This window comes from Lichenostomus cassidix, chromosome 8 (genome assembly GCF_008360975.1).
Source record: "Lichenostomus cassidix isolate B80296 chromosome 8, HeHo_3.0, whole genome shotgun sequence".
Classification (NCBI taxonomy): domain Eukaryota; kingdom Metazoa; phylum Chordata; class Aves; order Passeriformes; family Meliphagidae; genus Lichenostomus; species Lichenostomus cassidix.
In genome coordinates this window covers 5,362,558-5,381,812 of record NC_139489.1, presented here as the reverse complement: position 1 = coordinate 5,381,812, position 19,255 = coordinate 5,362,558, and the positions used below count along the sequence as shown (strand labels likewise).

The 19,255-nt window shown below is 37.6% G+C and overlaps 1 protein-coding gene across 4 annotated transcripts in view; it reads right to left on the bottom strand.

The window, feature by feature from the left end:
- Nucleotides 1-19,255, bottom strand: part of TUT4 (terminal uridylyl transferase 4) — a 43,601-nt gene that overhangs the window by 4,840 nt on the left and 19,506 nt on the right. For all 4 annotated transcript variants that reach the window (XM_085067588.1, XM_085067590.1, XM_085067589.1 and 1 more), the window contains exons 7-27: nt 19,089-19,140; nt 18,362-18,431; nt 17,328-17,454; nt 16,744-16,863; nt 16,162-16,383; nt 15,835-16,009; nt 13,717-14,459; nt 13,087-13,237; nt 12,445-12,531; nt 11,108-11,211; nt 10,681-10,738; nt 10,483-10,586; nt 9,986-10,075; nt 7,985-8,098; nt 6,798-6,875; nt 6,235-6,412; nt 5,842-5,889; nt 5,673-5,755; nt 4,190-4,305; nt 2,424-2,584; nt 1,317-1,414 (exon numbers count right to left, since the gene is read on the bottom strand). In XM_085067588.1, the coding sequence (XP_084923714.1) occupies nt 1,317-1,414; nt 2,424-2,584; nt 4,190-4,305; nt 5,673-5,755; nt 5,842-5,889; nt 6,235-6,412; nt 6,798-6,875; nt 7,985-8,098; nt 9,986-10,075; nt 10,483-10,586; nt 10,681-10,738; nt 11,108-11,211; nt 12,445-12,531; nt 13,087-13,237; nt 13,717-14,459; nt 15,835-16,009; nt 16,162-16,383; nt 16,744-16,863; nt 17,328-17,454; nt 18,362-18,431; nt 19,089-19,140 (2,979 nt within the window). The remainder of the gene's footprint in view (nt 1-1,316; nt 1,415-2,423; nt 2,585-4,189; nt 4,306-5,672; nt 5,756-5,841; nt 5,890-6,234; nt 6,413-6,797; nt 6,876-7,984; nt 8,099-9,985; nt 10,076-10,482; nt 10,587-10,680; nt 10,739-11,107; nt 11,212-12,444; nt 12,532-13,086; nt 13,238-13,716; nt 14,460-15,834; nt 16,010-16,161; nt 16,384-16,743; nt 16,864-17,327; nt 17,455-18,361; nt 18,432-19,088; nt 19,141-19,255) is intronic.

Sequence of the window (19,255 nt, the reverse complement as noted above, 5' to 3'; positions counted from 1 at the left end):
TCTTCCCTACCCAATTTATTTACAGCCCAGTATCTCATTAACTAATTGCCTTACTTCTAAATTTTAACAGTCTAAATGTTACAAAAATAAAGCAGGAGCACTGACTACAAACTCCTGCAAATATTAACCCACCACAAGCATGCACTGGATGTGTCAGCAGCAGCAGAGGAGGAATATTATGCTCCAGCCTCTTGATCTGCTTCCTATTCTCTCCCTCTTACTCCACCAGTATTCCCCCTTCCCGTTCTTCTCAAACAATTCCTGGACAGAACATATTCACCAACCAATCCTGGCCAAATGACAACCATGCAACACACAGAGAGTCCATGACATCCAGGTGACACAAGAATGTGCCCATGATGTGTCTGACTCTGTGTGCACCCACATGTTCAGCTTTGATTCCCCAGGCAGAAATACAGGGCTCCTAAAAAAAATACTCCTGTGGCATGTTCAGCCCTTCACTTAGGGCTGTATCAGTCTCTCTTTAGCAGCACGTGGTATGTCATAAGGTCTCTGTTACTGGAGCCAGCATTCCAATAAACGCTTGCTGAACACTTAGGAAAGTAGTAAACTGAAGGAAGAGCATTAGTGATCAGCAGCCTTGATTACTGTATTTGCTTACTTGCCAGCTTCATTAGCAGGCACATGCTTCTCAGACTAACAGCTTGAAATAAATTAATTACTGCTGTACTCTCTGCTTCAAAAATATTAAATGCCAACAGTTTTATTTGTTCAAATACCCTCTGCTACCCATCTCCACTCAGAAGCAGATTAAACATATTTCATGTAGCTCTACAGAGACTTGAACAAATTCTAGGATAAAACTACCAAAAATTTCCCCATTGTTCTGCTTGTGCTTCTAGTGTGCTCTGGCAGACTTTTAACTGAAATATGACTCAGTTGTGTTCTGTCTGTTCATGACAGTCCCTTAAGACAGATCTCTCAAACCACAGAGAGTCATGGTTGTCACTAACCTAAGTCTCCAGCATGTTAACAATGAGCTATGCTTTATCTCCCTGAGTAACTCCAGAATATTGCCAGGATAATGAGAATTTGAAAGGCATCCTAACTTAAATCTGGCCTTTCAGAATCACAAGGCATCTCACACCAAATTTGACTGAGGTTTCCATACTGAAAAACCATAATTGCTCCCCAAGAGACAGTATATAACAAATCAAAGTTTCAACAAGTGGCAGAGAGCAATGCTGTCATTATAAAGTCCAGAATCTGTTGAGAAAAAACTGTGCAAACCTGTTCCCAGCATGGCTGGTTTGCTACAGCTTTGCTCCCTGCAAGTTGCCCCTCACAGAACTTACACATTCTGATGACTGCCTGGTGCGCAGGGGTCTCTCCACCTGCTGCTGGCCCACAGCCACCAGCTGGGAATTTACCATGCTCCGGACCAGCTGCGTGCCTGAGCGAGGAACAGAAATGTTAATAAAACCCACAAGGTGACAGAATAACGAGCAGAAGTGGGAGTCAGCGATACCTTAATTCTCAAGTGACACGGAGTAGGTAAATCACTTTCACCTCTCCTTTAAGTGGAAACTTTCCCTCTACTGGCAGCAGACAATATTAATAGGTGTAGCAGCTAAACACTAAATCTATTTTTGAGTAAAGCAAAGTCTAGCAGGAACAAGGCTCACTTTGCTATCAGGCTGGAGCTCTGCTTTATATAGGTTTCCATATTACTGCTGTAAGGAGTGGCTTTTTAAATAGCAATGACAACAGCAGAAACTTCTGGGCAAAGAAACTAAACAAAAAAAAAAAAAAAAAAAAAGAGACTAAAGGATAACAGAACACAGAAGCAAGGTTCTCTCTGAAATTCATTTATGAATGCTTCCTCTACTTTTTCAATTACCAAAGGCACCCAAGGGCCTAATTTGAATGGGTTTGGAATTAATCTTGTCTCTAAGTACTATCAGTAAATTGAAAGCTGGATTTAGCCTAATTCATCTGTATGGGTTTTTTTAAGTGTTACTGAAAGACCGGTGATTTTTGCTGAAAATACATTTACTTACCTCTTACAGATGATGGAGGGTTGCCTAACATTTGAGAAACATTTGGAAGAGGAAATGCATTCAATTATTATATTATTATTATTACTATAGTTGTTATTATTATTAGTACTACTACTACTACTTCTAAGTGTACCCACTGTGAGTGGAAGAGAAATAATGCAACACCCTGAAGTGCACTGTATTTACTGCTGGGTACATTTTTACCACCCTTGCAAAGACAACTTCAGGAGGCATTACTCTCCTTGAAGAAAAGCAACACAGTCTAAAAGTTGTATTTGCAATGACTGAAACGTTACTTGCAGGACTTTTTTTCTGAAGATAACTACTACCAAGACTGGATAGAAACCTAGAGAAAAGGGATCTCAGAGCTTTCAAATTATCCTAACACATAAACTAACTTACCTGGCACGCTATTATTTCTCTGACGGGTTTGTTTGAATTCAGGACAATCTCTCCTAACATGACCCACATCCCCACAGATGAAACATCTTTTCTCTCTTGTTTCTCTGTCATCTTCCTTCACCTCTTTTTCATCATCTTTCTCATTCTCCTTTTTCTTCAACCTGAATAATAATTTTTATTAGCAATATCACAAAACCACACACACACAATCACATCATCTCTGCAGAGTTGTTGTACCAGTAAGTTCAAAGGAAATGGTTACATAACCAACAGCTGTACCAGAATACAAATACCTCAGGAGTCCCAAGAAACACTTTCAGATCCCGGCTGATTAACAATCTGTATAAACTTAAAGAACTTAGAAGCTCTCATGTTTGTCCAAAAGCTGTCTGACTGTAATAGAGCAAAACTATGCCTGCAGTTAAGCAGGCTTAGCCTGACAGGTAGCTGGGGAGTAGTTCTGTGCAGCAATCCCACTGAGTCACAATACACCCAGAACAAGTGAGCAGCACCTCGTTCATACAACCTCCCCCTCACTGGAGAGGGGACTTTTCTCTGTCAGTGTTTGGGCCCAGACAGGATGTGAAACAAAGCACTGAGGCTCTTTCAAACACTCAGTACTAATACAACAGGAGAACTAGTGATCAGGAACCAAGACAAGAAGGTCTTTCCACAAGATACCTGCAGGATTGTTAAGTATTAGTATTAATTTGTGAGTTGTATATACAATCTGAGAGAGATTTTGTGTGGCTGTAGCAGTTTGTGTGAAGAGCAGATCACAACTTCATTTCCTGAAGCAGATGCAGGGAAAGAGGTGATGCAATTCCATGTCCTAGTACTTGTACAGAGAGCATCTGAAAGAAATAGTCCACCTGTGACCTCAGGGTTCCAGTGCACTCACGTATCTTGAACTCCGCTGACTGAACAAGAGGCTGTAAATAAAGATTTTGTAGCAGGAGGAAACCAGGAATCCCTTGAAGAATTATGGAGCACAGAACTGAACCTAAGTAATACATGAAAAAGCCCAGACTTTAATTTGCATTTTAAGGGCTTCAATAGGCTTTACAAGGAGTCAGACAACCTAGGCTGAGAGGGTAATTAAATATCCAAAGCTGTAAAAAAGTGAGGAATACACATTCTGTCAATTCCTGTTAAATTCTATTTGGAGACCTGCACATACTAGGAACTCCTTTTGCAGGAGTACTGGACCCAAAATTACTAAGTGAAATTAATGGTGCAAGATCACCAAGTGACTGGCACTGGTATGATGTTACAGAAATGCACCTTAACTAAGTACATTTTATCTAATCCTAGAGTTTAATAAATGAACTTTTATCTGCCTTGCAGATGTATGTTATCAGATTTACAGAACAATTCAAATTCAACACTGTCTTCTGAACATGATCACTACAGGAAATCCATTTTAATACATGATAAATTTTGCAACCAGGTCATATGTTCTCCATCTGAATGTTTAAGCTACAAATAGATAATTTAGTGATCTAAGTTTTAAGTTAAGCTTAACGACACATTAATATACTGTTGATTTTACTCTGTGTGCACTTCCATAAACACTTAAGATTTAAAGAGGTCATCAGAAATTGTTTTAAGAAAAGCAAAAATAGGATGGGAAACTGAGGATCAGATATGAAGTTCTGATTTTCTCTGCAATTCAGCCATTTCTTCATTTCCATTAAATCTTCAAATACTCAAATCCCTCATGATTTAATCTCAAAGATTTCAGGATAGCTTTGTGTATTACTTACCGCCTCCTCTTTGGACAATCTTTCATGTAGTGACCAATTTTTCCACAGACACGACAACATCTGTCATTGGGTGCCAATTCCCCATCTGTCAGGACTTTTGAGTCAAAAAAGTATTCCTATCAAAACACATCAGACAGATGAAATATATAAACCATTCACTTACAAGACTGAGAAATGGAAGTGAAATTGTCAGCTTTCATCTCTTATTGCTCCCTGAATATTACTGCTTCTGAGATTATACCTGGTCCTTTTCTTCCCCTAGATAATGGCAGCTTTTTCAGAGATATGGAGCAGTTTGGGTTAAAAAGGGCTATTTGGTCTTAGGGACAGAGGCTGAATTTGCACAACAGCTTATCCAGGCTCCAGCCTGCTGCCCACCTTTTGCCTCCCCAAAGGCTCTTCAGAGGGCAATTTTTTTGCATCTGATCTATTTTGGTATCTGAGTCACTGCTTGTGTGCTTTCCAAAGCAGCCAATGTCCCTTCCCAAATGACATGATTCCATCCCTTTAGACAGAACACAACTCAGGTGGGAAACAGATGGAGCATCTGCAGACTGACCTGTATCACTCCCCTCCCCTGGAATCTGCCCAGGACAGCTGCAGTTCTGCCCTGTGTCAGCACAAAGGCCACAGTTTACAGCCTCTGAGCAACACAAATATTGTGAAAGTACTGTCTTGCCCGAAAGACTGAAATAGAGGTAGTAACTCAGGAAAAAAACACAGATAAAGTGAGCAGTTGGAAAGGAGAAGATAGGGAAGGATGACGGGAAATAAAAAAGATTTTTAAAATCCTTCAGAAACTCAAGTTCTGTTAAAAGCCACTGGAAGAACAGTCCTCTAAACTGTTTTAGAAAATACATTTCTAGTTGATCTTAAAAATACTAATTACAGTATTTTATTTGCTCGTATTAAAAAAAAAAGTTGTCTCTCACACATCAATGACTGGACCCTGTAGCACAAAGTACTACTTTCTGCAAAATGATATTGCATGAACACATTCCTCACCCTGACTCACTAAGAAAATTTTAAAGGTCAACTGTTAAAAAAAAAAGTCAATCATCATCCTTTTCCTTGCTTAAGCAGCAACCCTTACTATCTCCACTAAGTGGAAAAATAAATAGAATGTAACATCTCTTGGATACATGAAGAGCCAGTGAAGTTCCTAGAGCTGTTTCTGGGTTTTTCAGCCAAATTTGCAGTTTTCTGTAATACTGAACATCATACAATGGGAAGTCTTATAAAAAACACAAATTAAGCTTATTTTCCCCAAACCTGCCAGTAATACCCATCACCCATCCAACTACTCCTCTGAATTTTATATTGCAGGAGCCCAAAACTAAGATGTACATTTAATGCAGACAAAGTATAATTATATATATTGTGCATACCAAATTGATAAATACATACAAAAGATTTTCCTTGACTGCATCAATTCAGCGGATAAAGAAAATTTTAAAACATACTAAAAACTCTGCGAACTTACAGCTTCTCTTCCAACAGCTGGGTAGAATGGGGTACCAAATAATTTTCTCCCATTGATAAATGCCTTCATTATGAAATTGGTCACTATTGAAGAAAAACAAGGTTATTGGAAAACAACAGAAAAGGCTCAACTCAGTGAACATTAATCAGGGTAGACATTCATAACTTACTTTTCCTAGAGACTCCAGCACCGAGATTATGATTCAAGTCAAATGGATCTGCACAAAGAAGGGAAAACAAAAAATCAGAGCTGGAAAACATACACTGCAATAGAATTTTTTGGTTTAATGCAGAGAATTCAATTTTAAATGCAGAGTAGATTAGAGCAAAGCAAAGCTGAGTGTTTTAAAAATATGACTAACCATAATACACTAAGAACAATTCACTGACATTTAGTAAAAGTTATGAGTCTCATGAATTTTGTGAGCTGTAGGACTTGCAAAGTTGTTTTAAAACACTGACTTTTGTTTCCTCATAGAAAGATCCTGTGCAAAGAGAACAGACTCTGAAGCAACAGTTTCTTCCTCCCTCATGAATAGAAACACAGTTGAGCAGAGGAGTACCTTCGATGGCAATACATTTGGATGTCCACTGCTTCTCAAAGGTAGTTAACAGCTTCTTCTGCCTGATGCTGATCACGTACTCCTTGAAGTCAAATTCCTCAGTGTAGAATCGCAGCAGCCCCAGCCAGAGTTCTCCAAGAGATTCAGTGTTCTTTCCAAGAGAAGGCAGACGCTTCTTCTGCATGCAATTGAAGAGAATTTATTCAGCTACAGTTACTGCAGCACTGCTTCTGCTGAAGTATCTCTTTGATTACAAGTTTGTCTACTATAAACATTTTCTTTTGGTTAAAGTAAAGACAAATCACTACAGTTAAGACTAAACCTGGATTGTTTCTAAGAACAAAAAGTATTTTTCCTGATTTATGTTATTTAGAAATTACTTCAACCAAGAAAAAGCAGAAACTCATTTCAGCAAAACAGGATTCATTCGGAACATTGCAACACTATGGATATGAACGTTTAATTAATTAATAAAATTAATCTTTTACACTGTTGGAAGTTTATTACTTTTCCTTAAAAGCAAGGTTTAAGTTTTAGTGACTCTTCTGGAATTAGAATATTACCAATTCTTCCATGTCATCAAAGAAAAACGCATTCCATCCATCCACCATTCTTTGTGGAATCTGTTTGCCATCAAATATCTGCCAGAACAGAGAGTGACAGTTACAGTCCTAATTCAAAGTCACCATAAAATACTTGCAGGTTTTTTGGTAAAAAAATAATATAAAAACAAATACTTTAATTTTAACAATTAGTTCTTATACAGACAATTTCCCATCCGTAAAAAAGTTTGACAGTCTTTTTGCATTGTTGCTGTACCTCTCAAATTATTTGGATATTCAATTTTTACTTGTTCTTTGCAACTAAGGAAACATGACTGAATTACCTTGTCAAGATTCCAACATCCCTCTTGCCCACAGATTCTCTAAGGAGACTTTATATGATTTCTATTACATTTTGACTTTAGCACAGCCAAGGGGAAATTCCACTGTTATTTAAATGCACTCTCGGGGTTGCAGTAAAATAAAAACCCCCAACCACTATTAAAGTATCAGCAAGAAAGTCTGAGTCTCAACTGCAGTGCTTAAGCCAATTTTCCTCTTGCACACTGAAACCAAAAGAGGCAGAAAGGGCTAATTTTCAGGCGTTCTTGGGAGTTCCAGAGTGTATCCAGGAAGAGGCAGATAGCTGAATAATTATATTCTCCCCACTCATACAGTGGGGGTACAGAACATTATTTTCTTAATAAAGTTTCCTGGCACATGTAAAATAATATCTTTAAAGCTGTACCAAAGCATCAATTATCTTTTTCCCCCCTCATCTAATAATAAAATTAACTTTTTCTCTTACAGATAAATACTGAGCAATAAATAATGCTTCTGACAATAACTGGTTGAAGAGCTGGACTCACATTTCAAGAGCATCTGGTGCAGTCTCATAATTACAATTCCCTTCTCTCCATACCACCTGCCAATTTTTTTCTATCCTGTTCAGCATATAAATATCATCGTAAGACCAAAATCCCAAAGTAAATGTAACAGCAGAACTTAGGCTCAACAGACTCCCCCAGTTTTCATCTAATTTTCTTTTTAAGTTTTACCTACTAAAAGCAAGAGGGAGTAAAGAACCTGCTGATTAGAAGGGCCTCATATTTCATTCACCCCCCTGATCCTAAAAGCCCAGACTTCTCATATTTGGCTTGAAGAAAAAAGTGCATCTATTTTCATAGCCTCATTTTCTGAACACCTACCTCCTGAAGAACTGGGATAACTGGTGGATTTCTCTGCTGTAGAAAGTACAAAACCATAAGAATATAGGCATACGAAGACAGACTACCACGGGATGCATCACCAATATCGCAGCGCTGAAAAAATACATTTTAAACAAAATGCTGAATTTACATTTTACCATTCCAGCCTAACAACTATGTCAGAGAGCAAACAGAAACCCCATAAGTAATAGCAAATACATTCACCTCATAATTAAAAATTGTTTTATGAAGCCTGAAAAATAAATGCACCCAAGAGTCAACTGCCATCTGGCAAATCCACAGCATAATTTGTCTAACATAAAAACAGAAAGGCTTTTCATAGCCAAAACACTTTAAAAAAAATTTATAATGTGACAAACTGGAAAAAAACCCCAAATCAAAACCCCCGAAACATAAATCCCAGGTTTCAATGCTGTAAAATTTAATTTTCCTAAACTCACGTTGCAAGAGCTGTTTCTACGCTTCCTTATTACTTTGGTTCCCCCTCCCCTTTTTAAAAAATAATTAATTAACAGCAAGAATTTCCATGTTGTCCTGGCAATGTAGGCAATACGTGGCATTTTGCTAGAAAACATACACGTACCTCATTAAACCATGGTCCAGCCTGCACAACAGTGCAAAACAAACGTCCCTGCCCAGGTCAGGGAGCTGGAACCAGATGAGCTCTAAGGTCCCTTCCAACCCAAGCCTTTCTATGACTCTGATCAGTGAATTACCTTACTGTGCTTGAGTATCTCATTAAAGTATAACCTTTCCACAGCACCTGCTTCTAACCTATCCTGTGTTTTGAGCCTGTGTCATATCAAACAATGCATTTTTAACCTCCTAGGTCTGGAAAAACCAGGGATTTGCAAATTACTTTCACATTAGCAGCAGCAGTGACAGCTGTTCCTGGGTTTTCTGCCAATGCAAACAGAGGAGGAGGCATTTTGCTTAAACACAAAGTATTTGTATAGCTACGAAGTCACTTGCACACATACACACTCCTGAATGTATATCCCACAGCTTGGAAATTTGGTCTTTGCAGTCACATTTTTAGAACATGCACAACAGTATGCAATGCTACCCCAAAAAAAAAGTAAGATTCATTATTATCAACACTTTTAATCTGGACACAAGGGACGTGGCAATATTGTGCACTACTGTGACCACATCAAGAAGAAAATCATTACTAGTCTCAGTGACAGTATAATGAACATGTCCATTCTATTCTGGTACAAAGTTATTTTATTCATCTTGATGTATTTTATTACATGAACATCTGGTATCATGATGCACCCTCCATAAGCCATTTTTTTATTTGCCCCAGTTCTACTAAGCTTTCTTTGGATGTGCTGTATTTAATACTGCAGCTTGAATAAAAAGCAGCACCGTGTTTCAATTATCAAAGGCTGTATAGTATAACACTTTGATAGAATATCATAACAAAATATGCAGATTTGATATTTGGAAACTCTTAAAGTCATTTGTATGTCCTAGGCACATCAAGTAGAGACTCATGCACTGATTCATCACCCCACACCTACCTACTCCTGACTTTCATACTAAGTAAAACAAGGCAAGTGTCCCAGAAGAAAGCAGCAGTAATCTCTGGGCTGGTCCCAGGTATGGAAATGTGGGAAGCCCATGCACATCCACATGCCCCTACATCTTACAGTCACCATGTTTTCCAGTTTTGCTTGGAACTTGGGTAGGTTTTTTTGTTTGTTATGATTGCATCTGGTTTGAAATTGAAGAAAAAGGAAAGTTTTCCTTTCATCAGCTTTCTCTTACACAGAAATCTTTCAACAGATAGCAGAAGGTACCAGTATTTGATTTTGACACACACAGTCAGATGGAGCACAGTAAGCTTCAGAAAGTGCACTTCCTATCAACAGCATTCTACTGTCTCCTCTCCAGTTGGTATTGGCAGAAGGCAAACTCAGTGGCTACAGGAGAAAACACTGTGTTGTACAAATAAATACTTTCTTTTTATATTACCTTTGCAAAAACTTTCATTGTGTAGCCCAGATATTGCACTCTAGGATCAATAGCTGCGTATGTTGCCAGCATCCTTGTGTTATGCTGTGCCTGGAAAAAAGGAAAGGAAAAAAAAAAAAAAATCAAACAAGTGTTAGGGTGAGCCAATTATGTAAGAAATTGTGCAACTTCAGAGTGGCAGGTGAAAGCTGGAATGAGTTGTACTATTTATGATGACAGACAGGCCATGGTGGATGTGGCACTAGTGGCTTTCCAAAAGCATCCCCAAAAGAAGACTTTTTGTGCCACAACTTGCTCTGTCATCAGGTCATACACAGCTACCTGGGTTGGGCTGAGGGTGTGGGCCACTGAATTAAAATGATGTAGAAAAAAAACCCAAACAGACAATAGCATTTTAATCCTTTTCAAAAATATTCCCTCAAACCATTATTTGAGTAAGGTAGAAAGAATTAAAAAGCTTTCTGTGAACACAAAAGCAGACACAAGCAGATGCTTACCAGTGTATTGTACAAACTGATATCTCCTTCCAAGCCACTCCGTCTGTGTTCAAACTTTACTATAGGCACTTTGGCTGTTGTTATAGGCAAGATGTTTCTCAAACCTGGGGAAGCAACACTTTAGTACATAAAACATCTCCATTAACAACATTTACAGTAAATCTAAGTGAAAAACAATTAATACATTAAAGCACCTACCTGGATGCTTCTTAAGAACTTTTGCCAAACCTTCTATTATTTCCTTACAGTTTAATTTCTAGGAAAAACAAATACCACAGCTTCAGATGTTAAAGCATGGATCCTATTCCAACAAGCACATTTACTATCACATGTGTTTCAGAGATGAATAGTCCATGTACAAAAGGGAGCAAGCATTAAGCCAGCACATGAATTTACATCAACTGGTGACTCATATGCTCTACATGGACATCTACATAGCACTGTGTCTAAAAGGCATTAAAAGTAAAATGGGCTGTGTCTTGCTCCAGTTGTGCAGAGTGCAACAAGCCAATGTGCTGCCAGTAAATCCTACCTTTGCTGTGTACAAAAATCTTAAGTGAATTAAAAAACCTTAAAGAATTCTTGAATTTAAAACAGCAGATTTTATCAATTTCAAAACTCTTACCTCTGCATTTTCATGACCTTCCAACGTCATGCAGATATCTAGATCACTGTCCCGAAATCCAAATCCATTCTTTGAGGAGCCAAATAAGCAAAGCCTGGCTTTATCTTATCAAAAGAATAGACAAAAAAAAAGGTAAATTCTTTTAGGAGTTGAATGGTAAGTGCTTAGTATGGAATATTTCTTAACTGTGATGTGCAGGTGCCCATGAAATTGACTTTAAAGAGAGAACTTACAGTGTCACTTCAAAGGCTTCAGCTTTGATAAAGGAGGAAGCACAATACTTTAGAAATTACTTATAGAAAGTAAGGCAGGATAAAGACTTATTTAAAGTTATTTTTTATAACTGAGGTAGGTTACAGTTACTATAATCATTAAATGGCATCTCTAAATGTGGTGCAATGTTTGTGGTATGCGACTGCACCTTCCTTCTTAAAATAAATCAAAATAATGTGCAGTCATCAGTACAGCTTTACCCCACAGATAAGAGAGAGCTACCCTTAAGTTAGCCCAAGCAGTATTTCTGGTTCCATTCAGAGGTTATATAGGTTGCATATTTTTACTGTGACTAGGTAAATTTGGTCAATGAGTTTCTGTAATCATAACATACTCTTCAAGAAGAGACAAGCAGTAAGATTACAATACTTTATGGAACATTCTTTTCCAATTGCTTTGTTTACAGTTTTGTTTGAAACACAGTATTATTATTATTTTCATTCTCAGAAAGCAAAATAATGTAGATAAAACAAATTCCTTCCTAACTGCAAAGAATACATTTATCATGTTCAACTGAAATTAATGCTAGGAAAATAGATCTAACACCTATTTACAGCTTTTTTCCTAAACGTTAATAGAATCAGAAACCTTAAGTCTTTCAAGGCTTTCTAACAGGTCTCAATCTGGAATTCAGGAGACCAGGGTTTGGTACCTGGCTCTAGCACTGTTTTACACCCCTTCTGCTTGTTCTATAAAAGAGATGTGAAGATAAACTCATTAAGATTTCTAAGATACTTAAACACGGGTGACTAGGCAACAAAAGTCCTTGGCCCACGACCAAAGCTAACGCTAAACCCAACCAAACTTTCTTTCTGGCCTGACTGGAGCAGTCCTGTGCCTGCATTACTACTCTGGCAGCTCTTCCTCCACTCTAGGGATGTTTCTGTGGAATAGCATGAAGGGATGTTCAATGTCAAAGTCTGCAAGACAGCTTTACAAATGGAAGGAAAAGAGATGCCATTGCTTTAAGCAAGGAAAATAAAATGAGACAAACCACATTTTTATGCTCTGGACAACACGACTGAAGAAAGCATTCTTAAGAACTACTACCTACTGTTACATACCATTATACTCTTTTCGAATAAATCTCTCCAAACTTGCCAGTATTTGTTCTCTGTTTTGTTGCTCAGATAAAGGAGGGGATAATTCATCTAAGTAAAAACAAATTAAAACACAGTCAGATGTGACATTCAGTGCCTCCAAAATATTTTTCAGCCAACTAAAAGATTGGTGGGGTTTTTTTTGTTATGTTTGCTTTGCTTAAATCTGTGGTTTTCTTTTTATATCAGAGTCTTCATGATTTTATTTCATGACACCCAATTTTTTAAACACAAAGTGGTTTGGTGGGCATCTGGCATCCAGCCAAAGTTAACCCACCACAGCAGCCCCAAAAGACTCCATAGAATTTGACAAGCACAAAAATTAGTTTTGCCCAGAGCCTGATTTCTGGGAACACCAGTAGCTTTTTACAAACCCAGTGAAAAATCCCATATAACATCAGTTTCTCAAATCTGTTATAAAGTATCACAGCCATGGATTATCTGCAAATTAAAATATTGATTCATTTGCAGCCTAGGGCTGGAAATGAAGAGCTTCTTCCTACTGAATTGTAAATAACTCTAAATAAGTAATTTAACCCTAGTTTTTAATTTTTCCAGGCTACAGATCACTGTATACAGTGGAGTACAAACACCTCTTGAACTTACCAAAACATCTTTTACACACTATATCAAGTATTTCCCGAAATCTGTCTGTCATTGGTGGTAGTGGTTTTAGATCAATTTTCTTGAAATCCTCTGGGCAATCATTTTTGGAATGTCCATCCCGTTTGCAGATGCTGCATACTATAGTTGGTGGCTTTTGGGGGGAAGAAAAAGTGCACAAATGCAATTTTCCTTTTAAGATAGTTCAGCAGACCTAACATTTCCAAGCAACTAAGAACATCTAACATATGAACAATGACAGAGCCTCTACAACGAGCAGAATACATCTCAACAAGTTGCACTTAGCTCTCCCAGTGCCTAAAAGTACCTGGAAGTTCTACAAGAAAGTAGGAAAGAGAGAAACAGTCCACAAATAACCAGAAAGAAAAGCCAGGATTCTTTTTTGTGTGGAAATCAAAAAGCTTTGAATAAGATGGGGGCAACAGACCATGTAATCCAAGTGGCACACAGGGTGTTGTTTCCAATCCTGAATAACTGGTGCTCTACAAAGGCCAGAGCCACCACCCACAACACAGACTGAAACAATCACTGGGAGCATCCTGCCATCCATCCATTCTTAGTTTCAGTGACTGAAAAGTAATGGCCCAGTGATACATGACCAGCACTGCTTACCTTTCCTGAAGTAAAAATAAACTTATCAAACACATAATGCATTTCTTCTGTTGAGAGTCTGCCTTCCTCTTTGAGATCATGGGTTTCCAGCACTGCTTGGCAGCTGGGCGAGGTAGCTGGGGTGCCAGTGCACTTCATCTGGGGAGACGACTCCGTCACCGAGCTGTGTCTACTTTCAGCATCAGAAAGCTCATTACTGGAATTTGTGTCATCAGGGTGATGTGCACTGCAGTTACAGTGGTGGCTGTGCTCACCCTCAGTGATACACACTGAAATTTCTAAATCATCACTCTCTTTAGGTGATTTTTCCTTTAATTCACAGCATTCGTTAGAAATAGGGGATAAAGCTTCTTCTCTGTCTTCATCGTAGCTAGAGTCCAATGTTGAAAGTAGCAAAGAGTCCATGTCCTGGGAAGTACATCTTTTGGCTACAGCTTCGACCACTTTATTACATTCAACTTCATTCTCTGGTATGTTACATCCACTTCCTATATCTTCTTTATCTACAACATTTTCCCCTTGTGGAAGGCAACAGTTTGCTACAGGCTCTTCAGATCTTGTGGATTTCTTATTATTCATCTTCCCTTTTTCTTTTTTCTTGGTATCTGGTTTGGATTTAATCCCATCTTTACTTTGTGGACATGCAAAATATTTATATGCTGTCCTAAATCGCTCCAGGATGTACTCAAATACCATCTGGCTATTTAGACTTCGTGCAACATTCCTCTTTAGTGCAAAAGGATCTAGGAAGAAAAAGAACAATTTAATTAGTAATCTTTAACTTCTACATTTCACAAAGCAGCTGAAATCCCTAAGTAACTATATGGCAGACAAAAAGAGATTGTTATATTATAATCCAGAATTATATTTGGATATATTTAGAGAATGTAAGACCCACAAGTTTTTTCATCAGAATTCTTCCATAAAAAACACACCCAAGTGCAGCCATGAATGGCTGACTATCATAAACCATTCTGAACAGTGCTACTTAAAAGGTAAAACCACAGGTATACTGCACCATTATAATATGGCCAATGTCTAAACTAGAAATTAAAATAAACATACAAAGGCAAAATAAATAGAGGCCTGCCAGAACCCTTTTTCCCTCCACTGAAGGAGGATTTGCATTTCCCTTAAGAAATTAATTTGTCTAAGAGCAACATTAAGGATGTAAGGATTGTATGAACCAATCTCACCAGGATTCATTCTTAGTCCTTCCTAATGATTTCTAGATCAAACATGTTTTCCAAGCAAAAAGAGCTCCTGCATAGTTGCTATAAGTTTGCCTGGGAAGATAGTACCAAACTGAGATTCTGTTACTTCATAATTTCAGCTAAAAACTTAACATTGAAAAAAAAAACAAAAGGCAGAAATGAAATGTAAAAAAAACATAAAGCAATCAACAACAACACAAATAGCCCAACAACAGCAGGTGTCAGAACCAGAATTCAATCTGTTTTTTTGGAATTATTTCCCTTTTCTTCCTCAATGATTTATCCTGTCACCTTACATCCCACATGTTGAATAAACGCTTCCCTAGTTTTCCTACACTCTAGCTAAAAGTGATTGAAGAAAAGAATTGGGAGAGGAAATTAAAGTCACAGGAGTGATCTCAAGACCCACTACTCAACCTGTGCCTCAAGAATTCATTGCTTGTTTTTCTGTTTTATTTTTCCTTCTCACTCCTCTTGTACCTTATTGACTCATGCTTCAATGTACCTCTGTACCTCATTCTCTGTCTGTATGATTTTCTTTGTCCTCTCCATCGCCTCAAGTGTTACAGATAAGCCACTTCAGCAACAGCTCTAGAAAGTGTTCAAAAGTCATTATTCATGCTTTTATAAAAGTATCCCCTTACATGGTTTCTCAGCCTTCCTCAAATACCCAATTTTTCTATTCTTAAGGCCAATTCAGAATGCCATGCATTGCTCTGTAACTCAGTGACTTTCCCTGCTTTTTAGACAGAGAAAACTTGTCTTTAAAGAGACTAAATAGCTGACAGAATATGTTATTTAAAAAAACTTAATTGTCCAGACGTCTTGTAATAGGTTTGTAAGTGTTAAGCAAATAAAGATGCTAATGCAGGATGACCACAGAACTGGGAAGGGATCAGCCTACCTTCAATGGCTATTCGTCTCTTAGGCCAGTTTTTATTCTCTCTGGTTAAGAGCTCTTGTACCCGTATGCTGATGACATATTCCTCCAAAGCAAATTCCAGTGTGTAAAACTTCAAAAGTTCCAACCACAGTTGCCCCAGTGAAACTTGGTGAGGGGTTTTGAATGCTAAGAGAGACTGAAAAATATGGACAAGAATGCTCAACTGCAATAAGAAATTATTATTCCCTCTTTTTTTGTCGTGGTGCCATTCAATATTAATGTTTAAAAATAAAAAAAATGGGGAAGAGAGAGAGTGAAAGGTTTCAATGAAATAAAGCCATGACTTACAATCCCGTGTTTCTCTTTTGCATTGCTTTGGTTGTCCACTTCTGAGCTTGTTACCTTCTTGCCACCACCTTTTTGTTGTTCAACTTTAGCTTTACTTTCTGCTCCAACAGAGTTTTTTGCTGCACCATTTGTGGGTGGTTTGTACTCCCACCGTACAAACTCTTCATCTTCCACACCTTTCAGCTGGTGGTCATCTGGCCTCTTCGAATCAAAGCCTTCAATCTAACAATAATTAAAGTGCCTCTGAGACAAGACTGTATATAATACACACAACCAAAAGTTTTCACCCAATGTAACACTGACTACTGTGGTGTTTATACCCTTCAAGAACTACAGATGTCAGAAATTCGTAGAACTAAAGAAGAAAATAACTGCCTTTTCTCCAAATCCCAGATGACAATATACAGGTCCAAGAGACTTAAAAAAAGTCTTCAGAATCATCAAGCATCATCTGTGTGAAGATTAAGAATTTTATTTATAATTTTCTTTGGCAATCAAATCCTGCACTTTTATGAGCTTTCAGAACACAGAAATAATGCTAATGATTTAACAATAAGGTTACTATATTACCAAATCACTCACCCAATTGCCCAAATAGGATGGTAAAATACGTGGTTTTCTTTGTTGAAGAAAAAATATCACCATTAAGGCAAAGGAATATGAGGGAATCCCACCTTCAGCCTGACAGTCAATGTGACAGAGCTGTAAGAGAATAAATAATTAATTTTCTGATGTAACACCGGCATTTTAGTTTACAATCTATTATAAAAGGACAAATACTAAAGAAATATGAGAAACATACCAGAGTGAAACAGAACATCATTTATCTCAGAAACTGCAGTGGTCATGCCATGCCACATACAGACAAAATACAAACTGCAGCAATTCAAACAGTGCCTTAAGGAATACTATCTTATAATACATTATTCTTTTCAGTTTCACCACATTTTGTGATTGTGGGACATATTTATGCTTCTGTCTAGAATTTCAGTCAACTCTGAAATGCATTATTATACAGTGGCATCTCATGTATGGAGGTGGAGTGAAGGAATGGCATGAAGTCTTTTCTACAAATACATTCATGGTATATTATATACTACACTGTACACAGTGCTTAAAAAGAAGGAATGACCATTACAAGCATTGAGGATAATTAAATCACTTACTCTAGCCCAGTAGCGGAAAGCCAAAACCAAGGGAATAAGGACAGGCTCCAGTTTGCCAAGTGCAGCCAGCAGGTCAGTTGTAAGGCAAGCCACGTCATTCCTAGCACTTACTTTACATGTCAAACCACTGCAGTCACAAATGTAAAACAGATAAAGGGTTATCACCTTGTGATATAGATGACGTTTAGGGCAGGGGGGAGTGGGGCACCACACCCAACATAATAAAAACATCCATCAGTGTCTCCATATGTAAGAACCTGATTTTTTTAAACAAAAGCTACATCTTCTTTACTATTAAATCATCAGTTGCATCTAGAACTTAACAGAAGTTCCTTATGGCTAAAAACAATAAAACAGGATTAAGAATTTGGCCTGAGTTCATAACATTAATTAAGTTATCTTACACAATTCAATTGCCAAGCATACTGTCTACATTCCAAACACTTAAACAAGTTAATTAATACTCCAGACCTACTGCATATTAGGAGTTGGTAAACACACAAAACAGCTTCTCTAAAAACTTTCCTTTAGCTTCTCAGAATAATTATTTCTATTCTGCTACAAGCACAGGAAAAGACAAGCCCACTCTTGTTGCATTTACTTCCCCAGAGTTTCAATCCATACCTCTGGTCAGTCAAGCAATCATGTTTCATTTTGGAGGTTGCTACTTCTTAGGAATTTACGGAAACTGTCAGATGATGTGTTCTTTCTGGCAATGTGTATCTCATAAAATGTTTTTAAAGCCTTGGCTTAAACTGCTGGCAAAAATTTTAAGTAACTGAAAACCACTCCACTTTTCCCCCAGTTAACTAGAAGGAGAACAGATATTTTCAGGCTCTACAACCAGTGAGCTCCATGGAGCACAAAAACAAAAGTAGCTTTCTTTCTAGATTATATTTTTGTGTATGAGCATTTCCCTTTTAATACAAATGTTAGCTGAATGTTACAGTAATACTTCTTGTCAGGAGTGCAGGCAAGAAGCTGCTATGAACAAGCATAGTAGCTCATTAAAAATCCCTTTCAGTCACACATACCTTTTAACATCTTTGCAAAAGACAACAGGAACTTTGGCATGGAAATCCGACTCCACATCTGAGTAGACAGCTAAGAAAAGAGGGAAAAAAAAACCCATTCTGTTTCAATGGTTTTTACAGTTTTCTCAATTCTGTCATTAAAATTATTATATTTATATCACATAATATTATTATATTTATATGTATAATATATTTATATATTATATTTATACCACAATTTTTTGCAACAACTCAAATTAAGCACTGCATAGCTAACCTTTAACAATAGCTTCTGCTCACTTTTGATGCTCACCACTAGTATCAGACAGCCAGGCTGTGTTCCTGACAGAACAACAAGGCTACAAGTTTTAGGAGTCTTGGAATAGCTCTCACTCATGTTCATATGCAAGGGGAAAGAACCTTTTGAGTTTACTGCTTAGAATTCCTCCTACAAAAGGTTAAAACTTTGCTCTGGTATCTGACACTATTGCCCCAGCTTCTGGCAATCTGAACTGGGGCTGCCAGTTCAGATTGAATCTGAATAATGGGGCTGCCATTCTCTTGCTGCAGCTTCTCATCTCTCACTCACACAAGCACTGATGTTCATAAAAATCATATTCATAAAAACAGCTGAGATACTTTGGTTGAAAATGAATCAATTTTTCTAAGTTTACAGTAAAATTGAGCATCAGAACAACTAAGCAGCAGATAGAATGTTAAACAGAAATGAAATGCAACCAAAACTCACCACTATTCTTCAAGATCTCAAGCACCTGGATCAGAACATCTGGTTGACTCATCTACAATGATAAAATTAGAGCAGGTTAGATTTTATGTTTTATTTAAAACTACTTGGGTTTCACAACTAGTAACTCTGTGTCCTTCAAAAAAGTAAAATCACATGTCAGTATTAAT